Here is a 24,850-nt window from a genome sequence, read left to right as displayed (position 1 = left end):
TTACAGGGATGGGGAGGGTGAGTCTGGGTGGGATGCCGTTCAGAGGGTTGATGCAGGATCAATGGGCCAAATTGCCTCTTTCTGCACTGTAGGGGATTCTGTGATTATGTTTCCAATTACATTATTGTATTTTTTTCAAACAAGTTGTGCAAAGAAATATCAGGTTTACACTCAATCCCATACTAAAAAGGAAACTGATGTGATTTCCCCATGGGCTCAATTATTTACACTGATATTCACTTGTTTTGCACTTGTTTAGATTCTGGATCACAAAACACAAAAGAAGGCCATTCTCATATCATTCCTGAAGAAGGGCTTATGCCCGAAACGTCGATTCTCCTGTTCCCTGGATGCTGCCTGACCTGCTGCGCTGCTCCAGCAACACATTTTCAGCTCTGATCTCCAGCATCTGCAGACCTCACTTTCTCCTCCGTTCTCATATCATGCCCGTTTGAAAGATCTTGGTACCCCTCCAATTCTGACCACTTGCATATCCCTCTTTTTTCATCTCTGACAACTGGCAGCTCTGCCTTTATCTTTCTTGCTTCTAAGTTCTGGAATTCCCTTGCCAAACATTGCTAACTTTCTGTCACGCTTTCATCCTTTACGATGTCCCATACAAACTCCCATTATGGCTAAGGTCACCTTTTCTACGAGCTCCCAACTCACTAGATGTGCACTCCCTTGTAAAGAATCTCAGGATTCTTCTGACTCTGTCAAAGCTGTTACATAAATGAAAAATGCTGATGTAGTCCAAATTCACTACTCTTTCTCCACAACCCAAAAACCTTTGGATAGTGTATATGAGGCTGGTGAGGCACAGGCAGCAAGCATGTCAGAGCGCTCTCTCTCAAACACACACACACACACACAAACAAACAAAGACTGCTAATTCTGCAGAAGCTTCATTTTGAATCATTCCAAATAGACAGGATGAAACAACATGCCATGGAGTTCAAATCCCACCATGGTAATTGGGTAATTTAAATTCATTGAATTAAGTGACAGCTGAAATTTTAAAAAGAGCTGTATCAATAATGGTGACCATGACATTACTGGATTGTCATTTTAAAAACACCTATTTCATTAACGTCCTTCAGGAAAGATGTCTACCAGCCTTAGCTGGTCCAGGCTCTATTTAACTCCAGAGCCGCAGCAATGTGCTTGACCTTCATGTGCCCTCTGGTGTGCTGAGTCATATAAAGATGGGCAATGGTTCCACAAATTCATTTCTTAAAACATCTACCAACAAAATACCAGGGGAAACCTTCACTGAAGGAGAGCTTGTGAGGGTGGGTAATGGAAACAACCACGCTGAGGGAATCACAGCTTCCTGAACTACACTCCCTCTGCAGGAGAGAGAGAGCTTTCCCTTATACCCACGAGGGTCACACCTGACTTGGGAGGGCTTAACATTGTCAACAAGTGCCTGATATGGAAGTGTTCCACTAACAGGAGCAAACATCCCTCCCTTTGGCAAAACAGGGCATTAAGAAAAGAACCCATTTAATTATTTCAATTTTACTTCAAGGGAGCAATGTACCGACACTCATTCTGCATGATTTGGACCCTGATTATAATTTTGATTTTACAAGCAGCAGTACATCTACATGAAAGTAGGAACTATCGTCCAAGGTCTGCTCAAATTCAACCTCATCTGTCTATCAGCCTGGCATTCAGAGTGTTTCCTCAGTCCACTGCTATCACCTCCATGTGTTGATACAACAAATATATATTTGCGTTTATATACTGCCTTAGAGGTTGAAAACTATCCCATAGTTTAAAGACCAAGGCAGCATAAGACATATTAGAGCAGGTGAGTGAAAGTCCAGTAAAGAGGTCAGTTTAAAGGTGGGGTGGGGGGGTGGAGATAGAGAGAGAGAGAGAAAGATGTTTTTCTCTGACTGCAGATCTGTAACCAGTGGTCTGCAAGGATCAGCACTGGGACCTCTGTTGTTTGTAATGTGTATAAATGATTTGGTTGAAAATGTAGGTAGTCTGGTTGGTAAATTTGCAGGTGACACAAATGTTGGTGAAGTTGTGGATAACGAGGAAGGAGGCAGCAGGATTCAGATCAGTCTGAAAGTTGAGTGGGCGGCACGGTGGCACAGTGGTTAGCACTGCTGCCTCACAGCGCCAGAGACCCGGGTTCAATTCCCGCCTCAGGCGACTGACTGTGTGGAGTTTGCACGTTCTCCCCGTGTCTGCGTGGGTTTCCTCCGGGTTCTCCGGTTTCCTCCCACAGTCCAAAGATGTGCAGGGTCAGGTGAATTGGCCATACTAAATTGCCCGTAGTGTTAGGTAAGGGGTAAATGTAGGGGTATGGGTGGGTTTCGCTTCGGCGGGTCGGTGTGGACTTGTTGGGCCGAAGGGCCTGTTTCCACACTGTAATCTAATCTAATCTAATCTAAAATGGCAAATGGAGTTTAATCCAGATGTGAGGTGATGCATTTTGGGAGGTCAAATGCAAGTGGAAAGTGTACAATAACTGATGAGACATAAGGAGCAAGGAAACGTTTTTGCACAGAGGGTGGCAGGCACCTGAGACACGCTGCCTGGGGAGGTGGTAGAAGGAGATAGTGTAGCAACATTTAAGAGGCATTTGGACAGACACATGAACAGGCAGAGAATACAAGTATATGAACCATGTATAGGCAGACAGATTTTGTTTAAAATGGTATCATGGTTAGCATAGACAAGGTGGGCTGAGGGCCTGTTCCTGTGCTATACTGTTCTATGCTTACATTTCTTCTACACCGTAACATTTCTGTGATTCTTTAAATGGAAGCAGATATATGCATGCTTCCCTCCAAGGCAACCACCATCCTGTCTTGGAAACATCGCTGTTCCTTCACCGGCGCTGGGTCAAAATCCAGAGCTTGCTCACTAAATAGCACAATGGGTTTCCCTACACCATAGGGACTGCAGCAGTTCAAGAACCATCATCATCACTTTCAGGGCAATTAGGGATGGGTAATAAATGCTAACCCAGCCAGTGATGCCCAAAACCCCAACTAAATAAAAAGAATACATAGTTGCCGACAGCAAAGTGCTGAATATTGAGGATGCACATTCGAGGCTAGGATTCAGCTGCCCATTTCACACTTGGCCAATTTTTTCTCTTCCATTAACTCAATTTACAGAGATAATCGAGCAGAAGCGAGAGCTGAGTCATCATCCCCTTACTTATTCCAGTACCTGCTGTCAATATCACTAGTTAATTTATATAAAGGTGGGTGGAGTGGTGAAGAGGGACTAATGTTTAAACTGCGAATTTTTCACTGTCATACTGATTACAGAGTCGAAATCTAGTTGGTGATCTGAATTCATCCAATTCCTGTCGCCCTGGGACAGGGCAACAGAGATGCAGTCAGAGAAACAGTTAAAAGGCATTGATGTGGAAAATTTGTTTCCCTTTATGAGAGAGTCCAGAGGGAATAATTTCAGAATAAGGGGTCACCCGTTTGTGACAGAGGTGAGGAGGAATTTTTTTCTCTCAGCGGATATTAAACGTGTGGAATTCTTTAACACAGAGGGCTGTCGTGTCTGGGTAATTAAATACATTCAAGGTTGAGATAGACAGATTTTTAATCAGTAAGAAGATCAGGGATTATGGGGAAAAGGCAGGAAGATGAAGATTAACAGAGCAGCCCATGATATTGTTGAATGGCAGAGCAAACTAGATGGGCTGAATGGTCTCCTTCTACTCCCATATCTATAGTTATTGTGCTAAAGAAAAGTACTTAAACTTCTATAACACTAGGAAGAGCTGCACATTGTGTCTGCATCAATACGTTAAAAAAACAAATCGATAGATCCACTCCATCCACCCACCCTCCTCCATGCGCTTATCCCAAAACAGTAAACGTTTTCTTTTCAAATTCACAGTTAATTCTCTTTCTAATGTTACCACAAAACTTGCCTCCTTTCAGGCAGCACATTGCAGCTCAGAACACTATGCTGCATTTCCTCTTGTCACCTCTCGTACCCTCAATCTGTGTTAGCTGATGACTGGCCCTCCTGCCTCTGGCCACTGTTCTTCCAATTTAATCTGCCACAATCCCTCGAGTTTGAACACGACTTGATCTTGATCTTGATCTTCTCTCTTCCAAAAAGAAACACTGCTTTTCTAGCCTCCCTACATACCTGGAGTCACCTCAGTCCTGATGCTATCCAAGTAAACCACCTCTGCACCCTCTCCAAAACCTGCACATCATTTCTAATGTGTGCTCTTCACAGCTGAATACAATACACTGACTGACCAAAGTCTAACTCGTAATTTATAAAAATCTTTGCCGTGGTTCTATATTGTTTGACAAAAATCAAGGATTCCTTGTAGTTTTAAACAGCTTTCTCAACTTTCCCAGCCATTAAAGTAAGGAAATAAAAGTTAAGTTACAAAATGGGGAACACGGAGATTTTGGTGTGTCGGCAAAGGTCGGAAAAGTAGGTGGGGTAAAAGAAAGGAGAAAAAATGGCATAAAATTCAGGAACCAAGGTGTATTGATGTGAAGAGTGTATAAGGTTTGTAAGCTCAGACAAGACACTTCAGAAAAGATACAGCATCAATGGGACAGTTCAGGTTCCAGTTGTCATCATTTTAGAACATAGAACATTACACCACAGTACAGGCCCTTCAGCCCTCGATGTTGTGCTGACCTGTGGAACCTATCTGAAGCCCATCTAACCTACACTAATCCATTTTCATCCATACGTTTATCCAATGACCATTTAAATGCCCTTATAGTTGGTGAGTCTACTAATGTTGCAGGCAAGGCATTCCATGCCCCTACTACTCTCTGAGTAAAGAAATTACCTCTGACATCTGTCCTATATCTATCACCCCTCAATTTAAAGCTATGTCTCCTCATGCTAGCCACCATGATCGAGGAAAAAGGCTCTCACTATCCACCCTATCTAAACTTTTGATTATGTTATATGTCTCAATTAATTCACCTCTAATTAACCTTCTTCTCTCAAACAAAAACAGCCTCAATTTCCTCAGCCTTTCTTCATAAGACCTTCCCTCCACACCAGGCAACATCCTAGTAAATCTCCTCTGAATCCTTTCCAAAGCTTCCACATCCTTTCTATAATGCAGTGACCAGAACTGTACACAATACTGCAAGTGTGGCTGCACAAGAGTTTTGTACAGCTGCAACATGACCTCATGGCTCCAAAACCCAATCCCTCTACCAATAAGACCTAACATAGTGTATACCTTCTTAACAAACCTAACAACCTGGGTGGCAACTTTCAGGGATCCATGTACATGAACACCGAGATCTCTCTGCTCATCGACACGACCAAGAATCTTACCGTTAGCCCAGTACTCTTTATTCCTGTTGCTCCTTCCAAAGTGAATCACTTCACACTTTTCTGCATAAAGTTCCATTTTCCAACTTTCAGCCCAGCTCTGTAGCTTATCTATGTCCGTCTGAAACCTGCAACATCTTTCGGCACTAAGTGTAACTCCATTGACTTTAGTGTCACCTGCAAATTTACTAACCCATCTTTCTATGTCCTTTTTAATTGATCACTCATCAGAAACCAGTTAACTTTGTGTTAGTTTATTTAAAACTGTAAACACATTATAAATTATGAAACAGATGGTACAGTAAAGAACCAATTTCTATGTATGCAGCTCACAATACCCAGGGTCAGAAGTCACACAACAACAGGTTATAGTCCAACAGGCTTATTTGAAATCACAAGCTTTTTGACTGCACTCTTTGTCAGGTGAAGTGACAAAAGAGTAGTGCTCGGAAAGCTTGTGATTTCAAATAAACCTGTTGGACTATAACCTGGTGTCATGTAACTTCTGATCTTTCCCACCCCAGTCCAATATCGGCAGAATACCCAAAACAGAGAAAAGGCCAGGCAGCGTCTCAACACTGGATACACACAGTATATGAGGTTCTTAATGACAAGGCACACATACAACAGCTCTCACCTTAAATTTCTCTGTTGCTTGCTTGATATTGGACATATGTGAGCAAGAAACAAAAAGAGAAATTGCTCGTGAAACTCAACAGGTTTGGAGGCATCTGTGGCTCAGTGGTTAGCACTGCTGCTTCACAGCACCAGGGACTCAGGTTCGATTCCAGCCTTGGGCAACTGTCTGTGTGGAATTTGCACATTCTCCATGTGTCTGCATGGGTTTCCCCCCACAGTCCAAAAAATGTGCAGGTTAGGTGAATTGACCATGCTAAATTGTCCCTTAGTGTTCAGGGATGTGTAAGTTAGGTGCATTAGTCAGGGATAAATATAGGGTAGGGGAATGGGTCTGGGCGGGTTACTCTTCAGAGGGTCGGTGTTGACTTGTTTGACCGAAAGGCCTACTTCCAAGCTGTAGGGGTTCTATGATACCTTCAAATCTATGATCCACAGTTCTTTGTTTTATCTATGTGAGCAAGACACCACTTGAAAATTATTCTATATAAATAAAAGAGAATTAGAGTCATCAAGTCATGCAACATAGGAACAGACCCTTCGGCCTACCACATTTATGCTGACCAACCAACTACACTAATTCCATTTACCTGCACTTGGTTCATAAGGTCCTATGCCCTGGCACTTTAAGTGCTCATCCAGATGATTCTTCAATTCTGTGATAGTACCTGCCTCCACCACCCTCTCTGGCAGCATGTTCTATATTTCTACCACCCCTGGGTGAAAAACAAACTCTCAGATTGCCTCTAAACTCCTTATCTTGAACTTATACTGTCTGGAATTAGACACGTCTGCCATGGGAAAGAGATTATCATGATCTACTCTGTCTAGAACTCTCATTATTTTGTATACCTCAATCAGATCCAATTAATTTTACATTTTCTTTCTCTTTATGCTTTTGCTTTAAAAGGAGGAAGAGAAACATTCAAGGGAGTGGGGGATTGGACTAGGCGGTTTCCTCAAAGTGATTCGAAGGGACGCAATAGCCAGTTGTTGAATCTTCTCTGATTCTAAAAACCTCCTGAGCTCGGTTCTGAACACTGAGCTGTCACAAGGCAATACTCGAGAGCAAACTGTATGTTAGGAAGAAATGAGTTGGATCGAGAAGGGGGAGAAAAACATTGTGGAAAAAAAAAAGCCCATTACCAAAAAAACACATTTCTGGAGTAAACATTTTTCAGCCACTCCCTTGTGATTTTTTTTTTTGAAGTGTATGCTCCGTTTTGAACAAGGTAAACTTGTTTTTACACCATGACAAATTGTCTTGAGGGGACATTATCAAAGGCTGCTTAAAATATACCATGCTGATTGGCTCCGGTGAGATTGGACATCTTAATTAGAACCTATTAATTAAAGATATTTAAATAAACAACTACTGCATTACCAAATGATTCACTGCGTGACCCTTTATGTAGATTTCTCCTACCTTTTCTCATATACCCTTCCCACTCAGTTTTAACTCAGTAAATTCCAACCAAGGCTTTCCAACAGAGTGGTTGAGGATGAAGTACTGTTGATATAAAAATAATGATTTTTTTTTTAGATTAGATTCTCTACAGTATGGAAACAGGTCCTTTGGCCCAACAACTTCACACTGATCCTCCGAAGAATAACCCACCCAGACCCATTTCCCGACCCTATATTTACCCCTGACAAATGCACCTAACTCGATGGGCAATTTAGCATGGCTAATTCACCTGACCTAACATCTGTTGGATTGTGAGAGGAAACCAGACCATCTGGAGGAAATCCACACAGACACAGGAGAATGTGCAAACTCCACACAGACAGCTGCTGAGGTGGGAATTCAACCCGGGCCCCTGGAGCTGTGAGGCAGCAGTGTCACTAAGCCACTGTGCCACCGCAAATTTGAATTCCTACTGCACCGTTTACAAGTTTGAAAAATCTCCAGGCATTCTTGAAGTCCATGAAGTACTTTTAAAGCCTAATCACTCTTGCAGAATAAGAAATAAGAGGAGGCAATGGCATTGTAGTAATGTCACTGGCTAGTAGCCCAGAACGTCATGTTGGAGACGGACTGTAATTCCACCATGGGAGCTGTGCAAATCTGAATTCACTAAAACACTTGCTTAATGTCTATTGTGGTTTGAAAAAAACTCCTGCTTCACTAATATCTTTCAGGAATGGAGAATCTGCTACTCACAGTAATGTGGCTGATCCCTAACTGACCCCTGGGCAAATGGGGATAGGTATTAAAAGCTAGATAAGACAGTGCTGCCTACATACTATGAATGTTTTCTTTTTAAAAAGGCAACCAATTTGTGCACAGTAAACTCTCAAAATCAAAAAGTAATAGCAACCAGATGATCCATTTGTAGGGAAGGTTTTTTTTCATTTATGGGATGTGTGCATCATTGGTGAGGCCAGAATTAATTCACCATCTGTAGTTGCCCTTGGGAAGGTGGTGGTGAGCTGGATTTTGACTCAGCGACAGTGAAGGAACGGTGATATATTTCCCAATCAGGATAGTGAGTGGCTTGGAGGGGAACCTGAATGTGGTGGGTTTCCCATGTATCTGCTGCCCTTGTCCTTCTAGACAGAAGTGGATTTGAGTTTGGAAAGCGCTGTCTGAAGATCTTTGGTGAATTTCTGCAGTGCACTTTGTAGATAGTACACACTGCTGCAACTGAGTGTCAGTGGTGGAAGGAGTGGATGGTTGTGAATGTGGAGCCAACCAACCAGCTGCTTTGTCCTGGATGGTGTCAAGCTTCTTGAGTGTTGTTGGATCTGCCCCCATCCAGGCAAGTGGGGGGTATTCCATCACACTCCTGATCTGTGCCTTGTAGATGGTGGACAAGCTTTGGGGAGTCAGGTGGTGAGTTACTGGCCGCAGTATTCCGAGCCTCCAACCTGCTCTAGTAGCCAACGCGTTTATGTAGAGTGCAGTTGAGTTTCTGGTCAATGACGACCTCCAGAATGTTGATCATGGAGGTTTCAATCAATGTATTGTGGTGTTGTAGGTAGTGTCCCTGTTTCTGAACGGGAAGCTCAGGGTTCAAGTCAAATTTGACAGCCAAGGAACATGCTTTCATAATGTAGCCAACTGGGTTGAAAGTCAACCTGTTAAAATGTTCCACAATATGTCAATGGTAGGCTATGAGAGTAGGAGAGTCATCTGGTCAACTATGATCAGATTGATTCCTCAAGCTGCAGGTCTCTGGTTACAAGTTAAAGATGTATTCCAGGAAAAATCCAGCTTATGGAAACAGACATAAGGACATTCTTTGACTGCCTCATGTGCCATTGATGTGGGAATAGAGAAGAAGTTATCATGAAGTTGAGTGAGGTATAAGCATTACTCAGGGTGCTGGGGATAATATCCCTACTTTTCTTTCAAACAATATTCTGGGATTTTTTGTATCTACTGAAGAAGACAGGCTGAGTCTTGGTTTAACACACCAACCACGAGACAACAGCACTCCCTCAAAACAACACAAAATGTTTATTTTGATTTTCTATGAGGCTGGATCTCACAACCTTCTAGTTCAGAGGTGAGAGCGTTACCACTGAGCCACAGCTGACACTTAGATTACAGCAGTCTACAAGAGCAATTTCGAACAGAAGGCAAGGAAAATATTTTCATGCGGAGAGTGGTGTGGCTGTGGGATTCACTGCTGGGACCTGCAGGTGAAGCTGAAATAATGTCAATATTCGAGATTAGATTGGAAAAGGGCGAAAACAAAAAAAATGGGGATAAGTAAATGGGAATAAGTACGAATTAAATAATTTATTCTCTCGGAGTGTAAAAATTGAAATGGTCGAGCTGGACTAAATGGACCATTTAGAGCCAACATATAACATGAAAGACAATGGAAGTAGATTCAATTGAAACAAAACTAAATAAACTGGAAAGGAAAAATATCACGGGAATACGGAAAAAGGGAAGCGAAGTGGGACTAATAAGTAATTATGCCAAAGGTCTGGTACAGGAACGATGGGCCAAATGACCCCCTTCTATGATGTTTCATTATGTATATACTTCTTTTGTGGGGTAGAACTGTAATATGAAGCAAGCAATTCGTTTTTTGTTTCCAAAAAAAAAACATCTTCTTCAAGAGATGCAAACAGTTAAAAGACTTTGATACCTTGTGTGGTAGTCATGGCAACAATAAAGGAATATTTATTGCTGTAAATGTATACGTGAAGTAACACAACAAAGGAGGCAGAAACAGGCCTTTGTTGGAACAGCGGTATGAAGGTAAGACAAAGGCAATGAGGCCCCATTTCAGGCACTTCACATGTTGCATCTCAAAGACACACAGTGAATGTTTTGCAGAACACCTCCGCTCTGACCATAGAAATGATCCTGACCGCCCAGCAGCTCACCATTTCAATAAACCACCTTAATCTTATTTTTCTTTCAACCTAATCTATTGCATTTACTGCTCTTAATACAGTTTCCTTTACATTCGAAAAGGAAAACACAGACTGGGAATGACCATAACCTCCCAGTTGTTTTCCATTTCAACAAATTACCTTGCTCCAGACAGGACCCATTCTCTCCCTTACACATCCTATTTACACCTCTTTTTGTCCTTCTCCACTATTAACAACCACTTTGTCTTTTATACTGGACCTCCACAACATTTCCTCTTTCGCTTCCTCTGCCACTTCTGTCAAAAATATTAAAAAAGCATTTTCCATTATGAGTTCTGAAGAGGAGTTCAGAAATGTAAACTCTGCTTTCTCTCCACAGACCTACTGAGTTTCTTCCGCGAGTTCTGCTTTTGTCCCATTTTCTAACATCTTTCAGTTCTGAAGGAGAGTCATTACCAGACCATAAACGTTAACTCTCTTTCTCTCCCCACAGATGCTGTCAGATCTGCTGATTTGCTCCAGCATTCCCCATGTTTGTTTCAGTAGTTTTGCTGTTGTTCTGATGACTGATTGACTTGAGTTCCTGCCATTAATTGAGGTGCTCCTGGAGGTCTCCAGACATTAACCATGTAACCTCATAGAAATTCAGTCGCAGGCTTCAGGCCCTGTCCTGCTCAGCCTGCTGAAGTAATTATAACACCTAAACATAAGCAGTTAACAACGACAAGTTTTTTGAAAATAATTATTTTCAATTAAAAAAAACTGTGGGGAACCAGAAAAGGCTGATGCTCTCTTCCCACTATTACTGAAATATCTTCACTTCCACACCACCTCCACATTCTTTTTTTACTCTTTCACAGCTCAGAAGGGGAAAAAAAAAGTTTGAAAGTAACAGTATCAAAAACATGTAATGTTCTGGGGACTTGGGTTCAAATACCACCGTGGCAGAGTCTAATGATGACTACAAATCTATTGCCAATTGTAGGAAAAATCCATTAGGAAGGAAACTGCCATCCCTACCTGGTCTGGCCTACATGTGACTCCAGACCCACAGCAATGTGGTTGCCTCTTATCTGCCCTCTGGGCAATTAGAGATGGGCAATAAATGTTGCCCAGCCAGCGATACCCTCATCTTGGGAATGAATGAATAAAGAAAACAGAAACTGTTTGGGAAATTCATCACATCTGGTGGCATCCATGGAGAGAAAGCAAATTCAATGCTTATGTCCAGCGACCCTTCATCAGAACTAGTAGTATCTGGTGAAAGGGGGTATGTATGCTTGAAAACAGGGAGTTGGGGTAGCAGGGGGGCCGACGTGAGTGAGGAAATAGGTAGATATGGAGCTGAGAGGGAGACAAGACAAAGGGGTAATGGTAAGCCAGAAAAGAGTCCAGAAGGATGTGAAAATGGGTTGGCTGTGCTAAAGGCATGACGTGATGACAAGACATAGAGTCATAGAGCACAGAAACAGACCCTTCAACCCAACCAGTCCATGCTGAACATAATCCCAATCTAAACAAAAATATGGATCACTTCACAAATTTCCTGGGGTGTGCAGGGGTAAAAGACATGGAAGAAAGAGCTCAGGCCCTAAAATGATTGAACTTGATATTGAGTCCAGAAGGCTATGGGGCCCTCAAGTGGAAAATAAGATGCCGCTCTTAGAGCTTGCACTGGACTTCACTGGAGCATCACAGCTGGCCCAAGACAGAAATGGTGTAATGTTGAAGGCAACTGGAAACTTTTTCAAAAGAAACAGTAATACTTAGAAATGAAGATAATGGACATTCTCCATTTTGAATTGCAGAAGACAAGTTAAATGAGTTTGTCTCATTAATCTGTTTTACTGCTTTTTCCTCCTGGGAGGATGTGGGTGTGGTGATTGTAATGAGGTCAGGCAGGTAGACCTCATAGAATATGAGTTCCCTGATTGGGGCTATTAATCTGGTCCAATCAGGGAGCCCTGGCTGACAGATATAAACAGGAGTGTCAGAGGTTCTGTTCACTCTGAGAGCTGGGTCCAGGGAAGCTGGATTAGTACTATGCACAGGTAAATAAAGGGTAGATTGTTATGGATACCAGATTGTTATTTCAGTGGGCATCATTGGGCGGCACGGTGGCACAGTGGTTAGCACTGCTGTCTCACAGCGCCGGACACCCGGGTTCAATTCCCGCCTCAGGCGACTGACTGTGTGGAGTTTGCACGTTCTCCCCGTGTCTGCGTGGGTTTCCTCCGGGTGCTCCGGTTTCCTCCCACAGTCCAAAGATGTGCAGGTCAGGTGAATTGGCCATGCTAAATTGCCCGTAGTGTTAGGTAAGGGGTAAATGTAGGGGTATGGGTGGGTTGCGCTTCAGTGGGTCGGTGTGGACTTGTTGGGCCGAAGGGCCTGTTTCCACACTGTAACGTAATCTAATCTAATCTAATTGGCTGGTCCAACATTTATTGGCCCTCCTTAGTTGCCTTTGAGAAGGTGGTGGTGAGCTGCCTTCTTGAATTGCTGCAGTCCGTATGCTGTAGGAACATCCATAATGCTGTTCGGAAGGTAGTTCCAGGATTCCAATTCAGTGATAGCGAAAGAACAGCGACGTATTTTCAAGTCAGGATGGTGAGTGACTTGGAGGGGAACTTCCAGGTGGTGGCATTCCTATATATTCCTATGCTGCCCTTGCCCTCCTAGATGGTAGCAGATGTGGTTGGTGCTGTGTAAAATCATAGAGTCATACAGTGCAGAAACAGACCCTTCTTCCCATCTTTGCCAGGTTGACCAGATTTCCAAAACGAAACTAATCCCATTTGCCTGCATTTGGCCCATATCCCTTTAAGCCTTTCCTATCCATTTACCTGTCCAAATAGTCTTTAAGTGTTGCAACTGTGTCTGCATTTGCCACTTCCTCTGGCAGTTGAAAACGTTGTCCCTCAGTTCCCTTTTAAATCTTCCTCCTCCCACCTTAAACCTTAAATAGCTTTGGACTCCCTTACCCCAGGGAACCGACCTTGACTATCCACCCTATCCATGCCTTTTGTAAGTCTATGTAAAGTCACCCTTCAGCTTTCGACGCTCCACAGAAAAAGGTCCTAGCCTCGCCTTATAACTCAAACCCTGGGGTCACTATGCACCAGCAATGGAAGGAAGGAACATTCATGATGGCAAATGGGGTGCCAATCAAGCAGACACCTTTGTCCTGGTCTCAGTTGAAGAAGCAAGCAGCTTGATTCTAATGATGCTGAGATGTGAGCTGCCTTTGGACAGGGGGCAGGATCCAGCAGTTTGTTCATAAAAATATTAATGAGGCCCCAGGCCTGATTTTAGACTTTGGCTGGGATGCACTCTGTCAGCCGTGTGGCAAGTCTAAAATAGGCCAAAACCAACATCTTCCCCAATGATTCCTCTCTGTCTGCAGTTCCACATTGATGCAAAGATTAGCGACAACACATCACTGGTAAATATCCTCACTACTCTTCAATGACTGTATTATTACCTCCACAAGAGACTGCCAGTTACACTATCCTCTGCACTGCTATAGCAAGAGATGGAGGGGGAGAAAATCCACAGAAGGAAAAATTAGGAGAGAGACACAGAGGTCAGAAACATGTTAGGGAAGGAGAAGGAAGGAATAAAATCAAAGGAAGGCTTGCATTTATGTAACACCTTTCACAACCACATGATGTTCTAAAGTACTCCATAAACAATAGTGAAACTAAGTACAATCACGTGTACTCCAGGAAATGTGACAGCCAATTTGTATACAGCAATGAACAATAATAATAACCAGATTATTTACTTGTTTGTTGAGGGATAAATGAAAGAGACAAACACACACATACAAACTCACAGAGACAGAGAGAGGCACAGATGCACCGACAGACACAAGTGGAGATAGATGAGAAATGGAGCCACAATCTCTCTCACTCACAGCCCCCCACACATACACACAACTGGTGATAAACCCAACACTCTTGGTGTTCACTTGGGTTTGCAAGGTGAGCAGTGTATGTGCACACAGTGCGGCCCATTCTTCATTTCATCTGCATGCCAAACACAGAATTGCTCATTCGATTAATTAACAACATCCCCAGCTAGAAGAAGTCTGCATGAAGGAAACCCCACTGGCCCAGGCTGGCATGCCTCATCATGTGGCACTGAAAATAGAGGAAGGCACGGCTTGTATTTTCCAAAGCTGTTTCACGTGTTAATTAAATCAAGAGGATCACACACACACACACACACACACACACACACACACACACACACACACACACACAATCTGGTTAGGATTTCCTTAATTCTATTTACAGAAAGGATTTATCCTTTAAAACAAATTGTGTATGTTTTGTTTTCTTTGGCACTTTGAGACATACACAGTCCTAAGCCGTTGTTATAACTCATTGCTTGTGCTATGCTGAAAAATAACTTCATGTGGGGTCAGTTTACAAACTCAGTTTTGTAGATTTGACTTATGTCAGTCTGAATTCTAGCTTTTTACCCACAAGCTAATCCCTCATTTTTTGCTGGAGAGTTCAGCACTTCTAGTCTGAATTGGAAGGCTTTCGGTTCAAGACCCATTCCCGTGACTTCACCCCAAGAACCCAGCCTACTACCAATGCTGAGGGAAGGGCAGGGGTGGCATCTTCAGGAGGTGGCATTAAGCCAAAGTCTCATCTTCCCTCGAGGGCAAATGTTGAAAGGTCCCACAACATATCTCTGAAGATCAGAGTGTTCCCCCAATGTTTAGAAATTTATTTTTGAAGAAAATGTTTGCAGAGTCAGGATGGGGGAGTGAGCAAAAAGCAGAGGCGTGGACAGACAAATTGAAAAAATCTTTCGAAAAGCTGGCACATGATTGATAACTTCCCTCCCCCTCTTCAAAATTATACCGTGTAATTTATGCCTCGCTACATGTTTATGTAACTGAGAAGGCAAACAGGCGCCTCAGTTAAATGTCTACTCTGGCCTGGGTTCTTACTAAGCATTCAGATGGTGACAGATCAGCATCTGTAACTCTCCAATTAATCACAGTTGCTCTGCTGGACTCTGTGGAACTGACCCCTGGTCAGCACTTGGCTATAAAAGATCAAGGCATGGTTAAGTGACAAAAGTGACAAAAATGGATTATGCAAACATTATAGACTTCAGGGGTTGTGAGAGTTCTAACATTGTTTCAGCCTGCAACTTCTTAAACTGTCTCAAATCCATTGAAGGGTTAGAACCCTCAATTTGTCCATTATACTATACATCGCCTAAAACACTACTCATCAAAGCATGTCAATAATTAAGGCTTTCTACATGTGTTTACTCACAAACATTTCCAATTATAACATTGAGTCAATAGCTTGGAAGGTTAAGAAGGCATATTGTTTATCATTCCTATTATTTTATAAATGGGTTTTTTGTCATATAAATGTTTTGTTTAGGAGCAATTTGTGTTCCCCAGTTTAATGTACAACATCTGTAACATTGATTTTCTTTGGAGTTTATATGAATGCAAAGATGCTAGGAAATAAATCCAGCTGGATGTAGATTGCAAAATTAAAAGAGCGATACGGTGAAGTCTAAAAAGCATGACGCTTGTTTGATTGCAAAGAAGTGGCAGATGGAGTACAACATGAGAATGTGTAAGGTCATGCACTTTGATAGGAAGAATAGTGGCACGGACTATATTCTAAATGGGGAAAAAGTCCAGAAGTCTGAAGTGCAAAGACACTTGGGAGTTCTAATCCAGGATTCTCTCAAGGTAAACTTGCAGAATGAGTCAGTAGTAAGGAAGGCAAATGCAATGATGGCATTTATTTTGACAGAACTTCAATCTAAAAGTGGAAATGTACTTCTCAGGCTCCATATTGGAGGTGTAGTGGAGAGTGAAGAAGGTTACCTCGGATTACAATGGGACCTGGATGAGATGGGCCAATGGGCTGCAAAGTGGCAGATGGAGTTTAATTTAGAGAAATGTGAGGTGCTGCATTTTGGGAAAGCAAATCTTAGCAGGACTTATACACTTAATGGTAAGGTCCTAGGGAGTGTTGCTGAACAAAGAGACCTTGGAGTGCAGCTTCATAGCTCCTTGAAAAGGGAGTCGCAGGTAGATAGGATAGTGAAAAAGATGTTTGGTATGCTTTCCTTTATTGGTTAGAGTATTAAGTACAGGAGTTGGGAGGTCATGTTGCGGCTGTACAGGACACTGGTTAGGCCACTGTTGGAATATTACGTGCAGTTCTGGTCTCCTTCCTATCAGAAAGATGTTGTGAAACTTGAAAGGGTTCAGAAAAGATTTACAAGGATATTGCCAGGGTTGGAGGATTTGAACTACAGGGAGAGGCTAAACAGGGTGGAGGTGTTTTCCCTGGAGCGTTGTAGGCTGAGGGGTGACCTTATAGAGGTTTACAAAATTATGAGAGGCATGGATAGGGTAAATAGACCTGGGGTTGGGGAGTCCAGAACTAAAGGGCATAGGTTTAGGGTGAGAGGGGAAAGATATAAAAGAGACCTAAGGGGCAACTTTTTCATGCAGAGGGTGGTATGTGTATGGAATGAGCTGCCAGAGGATGTGGTGGAGGCTGGTACAATTGAAACATTGAAGAGACATTTGGATGGGTATATGAATAAGAAGGGTTTGGAGGGATATGGGCCAGGTGCTGGCAGGTGGGATTAGATTGGGTTGGGATATCTGGTCGGCATGGACAGGTTGGATGGAAGGGTCTGTTTCCGTTCTGTACATCTCTATGACTCTATGACAACTTTTTCACGCAGTGGGTGGTGCATGTATGGAATGAGCTGCCAGAGGAAGTGATGGAGGCTGGTACAATTGCAACATTTAAAAGGCATCTGGATGGATATACAAATAGGAAGAGTTTAGAGGGGTATTGACCGGGTGCTGGCAGATGGGGCTAGATTGGTTTAGGGTATCAGATAGGCATGGATGAGTTGGACTGAAGGGTCTGTTTCCGTGCTGTACATCTCTATGACTCTAGACTCTATCAGGCTCTAATCAGACCACATTTGGAGTATTGTGTGCAGTTTTGTGCCTCATATCTCAGGAAGGATGTATTGGCCGTGGAGCAGGTTCAGAGGAGTTTCACGAGAATGGTCCCAGGAATGAAAAGCTTAACATATGAGGAATGTTTGAGGACTCTGGGGTTTATACTCGATGGAGTTTAGAAGGATGAGAGGGGTTCTAATTGAAACTTACAGAATGCTGAACGGCCTGGACAGAGTGGATCTTGGGAAAATGTTTGCATTGGTAGGAGAGACTAGGACCTGAGGGCACAGCCTTAGAGTAAAGGGAAGACATTTTAGAAGGGAGACAACAGACACCTCTTCAGTCAGGGAGTGGTGAACCAATGGAATTCATTGCCACAGAAGGCTGTGGAGGTCAGGTGATTGAGTATATTTAAAGGGAGGTGGCCTCACTGGCAAGACCAGCACTATTGTTCTACACCTAATGCACTGAAGGAGGCGATAGTTAGCACTTGAGTATTTGTAGGCATTTTCAGAGTCAACTGACATTGCTCTGGTTCTGTTGTCACATTTGGTTGGATCAATGGTGTGGCAGATTTACTTCCCTACTTAACAAACCAGATGGAGTTTTACAACAATCTGTTAATTTCCTGGCGTGCTGAGTATTTTGATTCAGATTTATTGGTTTATTAGTCCAGTAACAAAACTACAATGCAACCCTCTGACAATGTTGGGGTGCAGTTGCCAGTAATTAGAATTAACAGGCCATTCAGCCCCACTAGTCTGTGTGCCATTTAATGTCCATGAGACCATATAGTTTCAATTATATTCAGCCAAACTGTTTCCATATACTTCTTTCCTTCACCCGTCCATTCAACGAAATTGTTAATTTTGACAGTTCTTCGGTCTCAATCACTGATATCAGAAGATTTCAACCCTCTACACCAAATTTCCACAATGCACCTTATAGATAGTACACACTTCTACCCCGAGTGCCAGTAGTAGAGGGAGTGATTATTTGTGGATGTCGTGCCAATCAAATGGGCTGCTTTGTCCTGGATGGCATTGAGATTCTTGAGTGTTGTTGGAGCTGCACCCATCCAGGCAAGTGGGGAGCATTCTATCACACTCCTGACTTGTGCCTTGTAGATGGGGAACAGCTCTTGGGGAATAAGGAGGTAAGTGACTTATTGCAACATTCCAAGCCTTTGATCTGTGCTTGTTGCCACTGCATTTAGGTAGCGGGTCCAGTAGCTGAAGATGGTTGAGCACAGGACACTAACCTGAGGAACTCCTGAACAGATGTCCTGCAGCTGAGATGACCAACCTCCAACATCTTCCTGTGTGCCAGGTAAGACTCCAACCAGAGGAGGCTTTCCCCATGATTTTATTTATGAAGGATCCTTGATGTTACACTCGGTTAATTGAGGCTTTGATGGCAAAGGCAGACAACATCTCTTTGAATATTTGTTAGAAAAGAGTCTGTAGCAAAGGTAGGTGAATGGAGATGGATTACAAAAAATAATAATCTCATTCTATCTTTGAAAAGACCCATGGAGCTGTTCTTCATCAAAGGCCCTATGTTACCATAGTGAGGACAGAAAGAGTTGTCCCAGTGGCCAAAATTTATCCCTCAACTAATAGCAAAGGTAGATTATCTGATCTGAAAATGTGTTGCTGGAAAAGCGCAGCAGGTCAGGCAGCATCCAAGGAGCAGGAGAATCGACGTTTCGGGCATGAGCCCTTCTTCAGGAATGAGAAGAGTGTGCCAAGCAGGCTAAGATAAAAGGTAGGGAGGAGGGACTTGGGGGAGGGGTGTTGGAAATGCGATAGGTAGAAGGAGGTTAAGGTGAGGGTGATAGGCCGGAGTGGGGTTGGGGCCAGAGAGGTCAGGAAGAAGATTGCAGGTTAGGAAGGTGGTGCTGAGTTTGAGGGATGGACTGAGACAAGGTGGGGGGAGGGGAAATGAGGAAACTAGATAAATCGGAGTTCATCCCTTGTGGTTGGAGGGTTCCTAGGCGGAAGATGAGGTGCTCTTCCTCCAGCTGTCGTGTTGCTATGGTCTGGCGATGAAGGAGTCCAAGGACCTGCATGTCCTTGGTGGAGGCAGAGGAGATGACCTGGGGTGTGCAGTGAGAGAGGGACTCACTGAAATCCTTGTAGAGGGAGGAAGAGAGCTTCTTCAAGGAAGGCATCCTTGCAAGAGGATTCGCAGTAGGTTAAAATCTTCTAGGAGAAAGTGAGGACTGCAGATGCTGGAGATCAGAGCTGAAAATGTGTTGCTGGAAAAGCGCAGCAGGTCAGGCAGCATCCAAGGAGCAGGATGCTCCTTGGATGCTGCCAGACCTGCTGTGTTTTTCCAGCAACACATTTTCAGCTCTGATCTCCAGCATCTGCAGTCCTCACTTTCTCCTAGATTATCTGATCACTCATCTTACTGACTGACCTTAGCCCACATAAGACGTAGGAACTGAAGCAGGCCACTCGACCCATCAATTCAGCTGTGTCATTGAATGAGATCATGGTGGATCTGATAATCTTCAGCACATGCTTTTTCCCCAGAATCCTTGAGTCCCTTACTGATTAAAATATGAGTGTCTCAGCCTTGAATATGCTTAAGGTCTGAGATGGCAACTCTCCGCACTGAAGAACTCCACTGATTCAGAGCCCTCGGAGAGAAGAAATTCCTCCTCATCTCTGTCTTAGCTGGGCAACCCCTTATTCTGAGACTATGTCCTCTGGTCCTAGACTCTCCATACCTACCCTGCCAAGAATCTTATATTGCAATAAGATCTTCCCTCATTCTTTGAAACTGCAATAATACAGGCCCAGCCTACTCAACTTCTTGTCATTGGAGAGTCCCTCCATGTCTGATACAACCTAGTGAACCTGCTCTGGACTGCCTCTAATGCCCGTTTATGTTCTCTGACATAAGGGACCTAAAACTGTTCATAATTTGACTAGTGCTAATATCATTTGAGCAAGACTTCCACATCTTTACTCCATTCCTTTTAAATTGAAAGCCAGCATTCCATTTGCCTTCCCTCCTACCTGCTGAGCCTGGATGCTAGCTTCTTGTGATGTATGCATGAGGGCCCCGAAATCTCTCAGTACCGCAGCTTTCTGCAGTCTTTTTCATTTAAATAATATTCCGTTCCTCCATCCTTCCTGACAAAGTGCATAGACTCGCAATTTCCCCAAATATATTCCACCTGCCAAGTTTTTACCCACTCCCTATATCCCACTGGAGACTCTTTGTAGCATCCTCAGTGCATGCCTTCCCATTTTCTTTTATGATGTTTGCAAACTTGGTTGCCAGGGTTGGAGGATTTGAGCTATAAGGAGAGGCTGAACAGGCTGTTTTCCCTGGAGCATCGGAGGGTGAGGGGTGACCTTATAGAGCTTTACAAAATTATGAGGTGCATGGATAGGGTAAATAGGCAAAGTTTCTTCCCTGGGTCCAGAACTAGAGGGCATAGGTTTAGGGTGAGAGGGGAAAGATGTAAAAGAGACCTTGGAGCAACTTTTTCACACAGAGGGTGGTATGGGTATGGAATGAGCTGCCAGAGGAAGTAGTGGAGGCTGGTACAATTGCAATATTTAAGAGGCATTTGGATGGATATATGAATAGGAAGGGTTTGGAGGGATATGGGCCGGGTGCTGGCAGGTGGGACTAGATTAGAACATAGAACATAGAACAATACAGCACAGAACAGGCCCTTCGGCCCACGATGTTGTGCCGAACATTTGTCCTAGCTTAAGCATCCATTCATGTACCTATCCAATTGCCGCTTAAAGGTCACCAAAGATTCTGACTCTACCACTCCCACAGGCAGCGCATTCCATGCCCCCACCACTCTCTGGGTAAAGAACCCACCCCTGACATCTCCCCTATACCTTCCACCCTTCACCATAAATTTATGTCCCCTTGTAACACTCGGTTGTGCCCGGGGAAAAAGTTTCTGACTGTCTACTCTACCTATTCCTCTGATCATCTTATAAACCTCTATCAAGTCACCCCTCATCCTTCGCCGTTCCAACGAGAAAAGGCCGAGAACTCTCAACCGATCCTCGTACGACTTCCTCTCCATTCCAGGCAACATCCTGGTAAATCTTCTCTGCAACCTCTCCAAAGCTCCCACATCTTTCCTAAAGTGAGGCGACCAGAACTGCACACAGTACTCCAAATGCGGCCTAACCAAAGTCCTGTACAGTTGCAACATCACTTCACGACTCTTGAATTCAATCCCTCTGCTAATGAACGATAATACTCCATAGACCTTCTTACAAACTCTATCCACCTGAGTGGCAACCTTCAAAGATCTATGTACATAGACCCCAAGATCCCTCTGTTCCTCCACCTGACTAAGAACCCTACCATTAACCCTGTATTCCGCATTCTTATTCTTCTTCCAAAATGGACAACCTCACACGTGGCAGGGTTGAACTCCATCTGCCACTCCTCAGCCCAGCTCTGCATCATATCTAAGTCCCTCTGCAGCCGACAACAGCCCTCCTCACTGTCCACAACTCCACCTATCTTCGTATCATCTGCAAATTTACTGTCCCACCCTTCGACTCCCTCATCTAAGTCATTAATAAAAATTACAAACAGCAGAGGACCCAGAACTGATCCCTGCGGAACTCCACTTGTAACTGGGCTCCAGGCTGAATATTTACCATCTACCACCACTCTCTGCCTTCGACCGGTTAGCCAGTTTTCTATCCAATTGGCCAAATTTTCCACTATCCCATGCCTCCTGACTTTCCGCATAAGCCTACCATGGGGAACCTTATCAAATGCCTGACTAAAATCCATGTATACTACATCCACTGCTCTACCCTCATCCACTACTGCCTCATAGCACCAGGGAGTGAGGCTCAATTCATGTCTGGGAAAGGAAATTCCCAACCTTGACGACTCTCTGACAAAAGAAATTCAGGTTTAAATATGGGAGGTACTTACTTATAAATACTGCCCCTACTTCTGATGGAAAACACACTCTTGAGCCTGAACCCTGTCAACCCCTCGCGGAATCTTTAGTGTTTAAGTAAGATCACCTCTTGTTCTTAGAATCATAGAATCCTACAGTCCAGATGGAGGCCATTCTGGCTCATCAGTTTGCACAGTCCCTCCAGAAAGCATCCCACCTCAGACCCACCCAATCCCAGTAACTCCACCTTTATAATGGCTAACCCACCTAGCCTACACTAACACGATCAGGGCAATTTAACATAACCAATCCAACTAATCTGCAAACCCACACTGACACAGGGAGAACATGCAAATTCCGCTGTGGGATGCTTCCTGAAGGATCAGTACAGACTCAATGGGCCAAATGGCCTCTATCTGCACTGTAAGGATGCTATGATTCCGAGAACAAGAGGTGATCCCATTGAAACACTGATGATTCCAAGAGGACTTGACAGGGTCATCAGTGTGTTTCCCCTCCAAGTAATTTGGAAGAAGAGGGCAGCATTTAAAATAAGGATCTCCCATATTTAAGTTGGAGGAATTTTTTTTTCTGTTGGAGGGTCATTCACATTTGGAATACCCTTTCCCAGACAGCAGCAAAGACTGGGCCATTGAGTATATTCAAGGCTAAGTTAGAAAGATTTTTTTGTAGATGAGGGAATCAAAGGGTTACAAACAGGAAAATGGAGTTAAGACCACAATCATATCTGCCAGGATCATATCAAGTGGAGGACCAGACTCAAGGGGTTGAATTTCCCACTCTCGGTCCTATTTCTTCAGATCTTACATAGTAAGGGATTTGGTCCTTCATCTGGAGCTATCTTTTCAAGGAAACATGTGGGAGACCACTCTAGATGCAGCACCAGACATACCAAAAATGAGATGCCAACCTGGTGAAACTCCAACTCATGTCTGTGTACATCCTAAGTGACAAAGACAGCATGTGATACACAAAGCTCAGCGATCCCACAAATATCTGATCAAATGTTGTCTGGCCACACCCAGTCATAAATGGCAATGGTCAAACAAACAACTAACAAGACTTTACAATTTTGAAAGTTGCCCAGAATGCCCTGTCCACAGAAAACATTTAAAAAATCCAATCCAGTCTGTTATTTGACCAGTACGATACTCTCAATCATCAATAAAGTAAATGGAAGATGTCGTCAGGAGCACTATCAAGAGGCATTTACATTGCAATAACCTTCTCACTGATGCATAGTTTGCATTATGCCAAGGCTACTCAGCTCCTGACCTTATTAGAGCCTTGCTTCAAACATGGACAAATGAGCTGAATTCTAGGTGAAAGAGACAACCTCACCAGAGTCGAGGTGAAAGCGTCCAAGACCCAACCATCTTCAGCTGCCTTACCGATGACCTTCCCTCCATCATAAGGTTGGAAGTGGGGAAGTTCACTGATGATTGTATAATGTTCAGCACCATTTGTGACTCCTCAGAACTTGAACTAGCCTGAGTCCACATGTAACAAGGCCTGGACAATATCTAGGCTTGGGCTGATGAATGGCAAGTAACATTCAAATTATACAATAACCTTGTCCAACAAGAGAAAATTTGACAGCCCAAACTCTCATTGCCATTCACTTGAGTTACCGTAATAGAATCCTCCATGATGAAGAAATACAGGAAATCATTGCTCGAAATGGAACTGGTCTTACTATGAAAATAGTGTGACAAATGCAGGCTCAGTATTCTGTGATCAGTAACTCATATTCTATCTATCCAAAGACTATTCATTATATCAAAGGCACAAGTCAGGCATGTGATGGAACATTCCCCACTTATTTGGATGAGCTCCAAAAGCACTCAAAATGTCCAACATCATCCAGAATAAAGTGTCACCACAGCACTGTAATTATTCAATGATACAAGCAGACCTGCTGAGTTTCTCTAGCATTTTCTGATTTATTTCAGATCTCCACCATCCACAGTATGTTGCTTTTATTTAAATATTCATCCCATCCAACAGCAATGCACAGTGGCAGCGATGTTCATTACGTACATGATGCACTGCACAATTTGTCAAGGTTCCCTTAATGGCATCTCCTGAACCCTTGACCTCTACCACCTCGGAGGGAAAAGGTAGAGTTGCATGGGAACATCACTAACTGCAAGTTATCCTCAAAGCTTCACATTATTGTGACTAAGAAATATATCATTGTTCCTTCACAATCATGGGACAAAACCCTGAAGCTCTCCAAACAGTTTTGTGGGTCTACCTATAATACACAGACTGTAGTGTTCAACATCAGATTGACAAGGTCATTTAAGTATGGGCTAAAAGTGGTGACCTAAGTAGCCATGAACTATGAACAACCCACTATTTACTGGGCCGAGCTAGACACCAATCACAAAGACATCTTACTGATAACCTGACATGGTCAAATAGCTTAGCAATGTGTCCACAAGAGAAAAGTATTAATTACAAGCTATCATTTGATGCAAGTAATAGTATTAATGCATTTTTTCTGCTTCTGAACATAAAGTAAGGCAGACCTGCAAGTTCTTCTTAAAAGTGATGACACGCTATTGTTCCCTCATGCTGTGCAATGTTAAAGATGGAGAAAGCCGTTAAGGAAATTAAGTTTCCCATATTGTCATTACCTGACACTT

At 43.3% G+C, this 24,850-nt stretch overlaps 1 protein-coding gene across 1 annotated transcript in view; it reads right to left on the bottom strand.

The window, feature by feature from the left end:
• The window catches only part of LOC122552585 (regulator of G-protein signaling 17-like), a 97,179-nt gene extending 73,284 nt beyond the window's left edge, over positions 1–23,895 (bottom strand). The window contains exon 1 of the mRNA XM_043695307.1: positions 23,831–23,895. Within this exon, the coding sequence (XP_043551242.1) occupies positions 23,831–23,848 (18 nt within the window). The 5' untranslated portion in view covers positions 23,849–23,895. The remainder of the gene's footprint in view (positions 1–23,830) is intronic.
• Positions 23,896–24,850: the final 955 nt, after the last annotated feature.

This window comes from Chiloscyllium plagiosum, chromosome 9 (genome assembly GCF_004010195.1).
Source record: "Chiloscyllium plagiosum isolate BGI_BamShark_2017 chromosome 9, ASM401019v2, whole genome shotgun sequence".
Lineage (NCBI taxonomy): Eukaryota > Metazoa > Chordata > Chondrichthyes > Orectolobiformes > Hemiscylliidae > Chiloscyllium > Chiloscyllium plagiosum.
The sequence above is the reverse complement of the archived record's forward strand: the minus strand, read 5'-3'. Positions and strand labels throughout refer to the sequence as shown.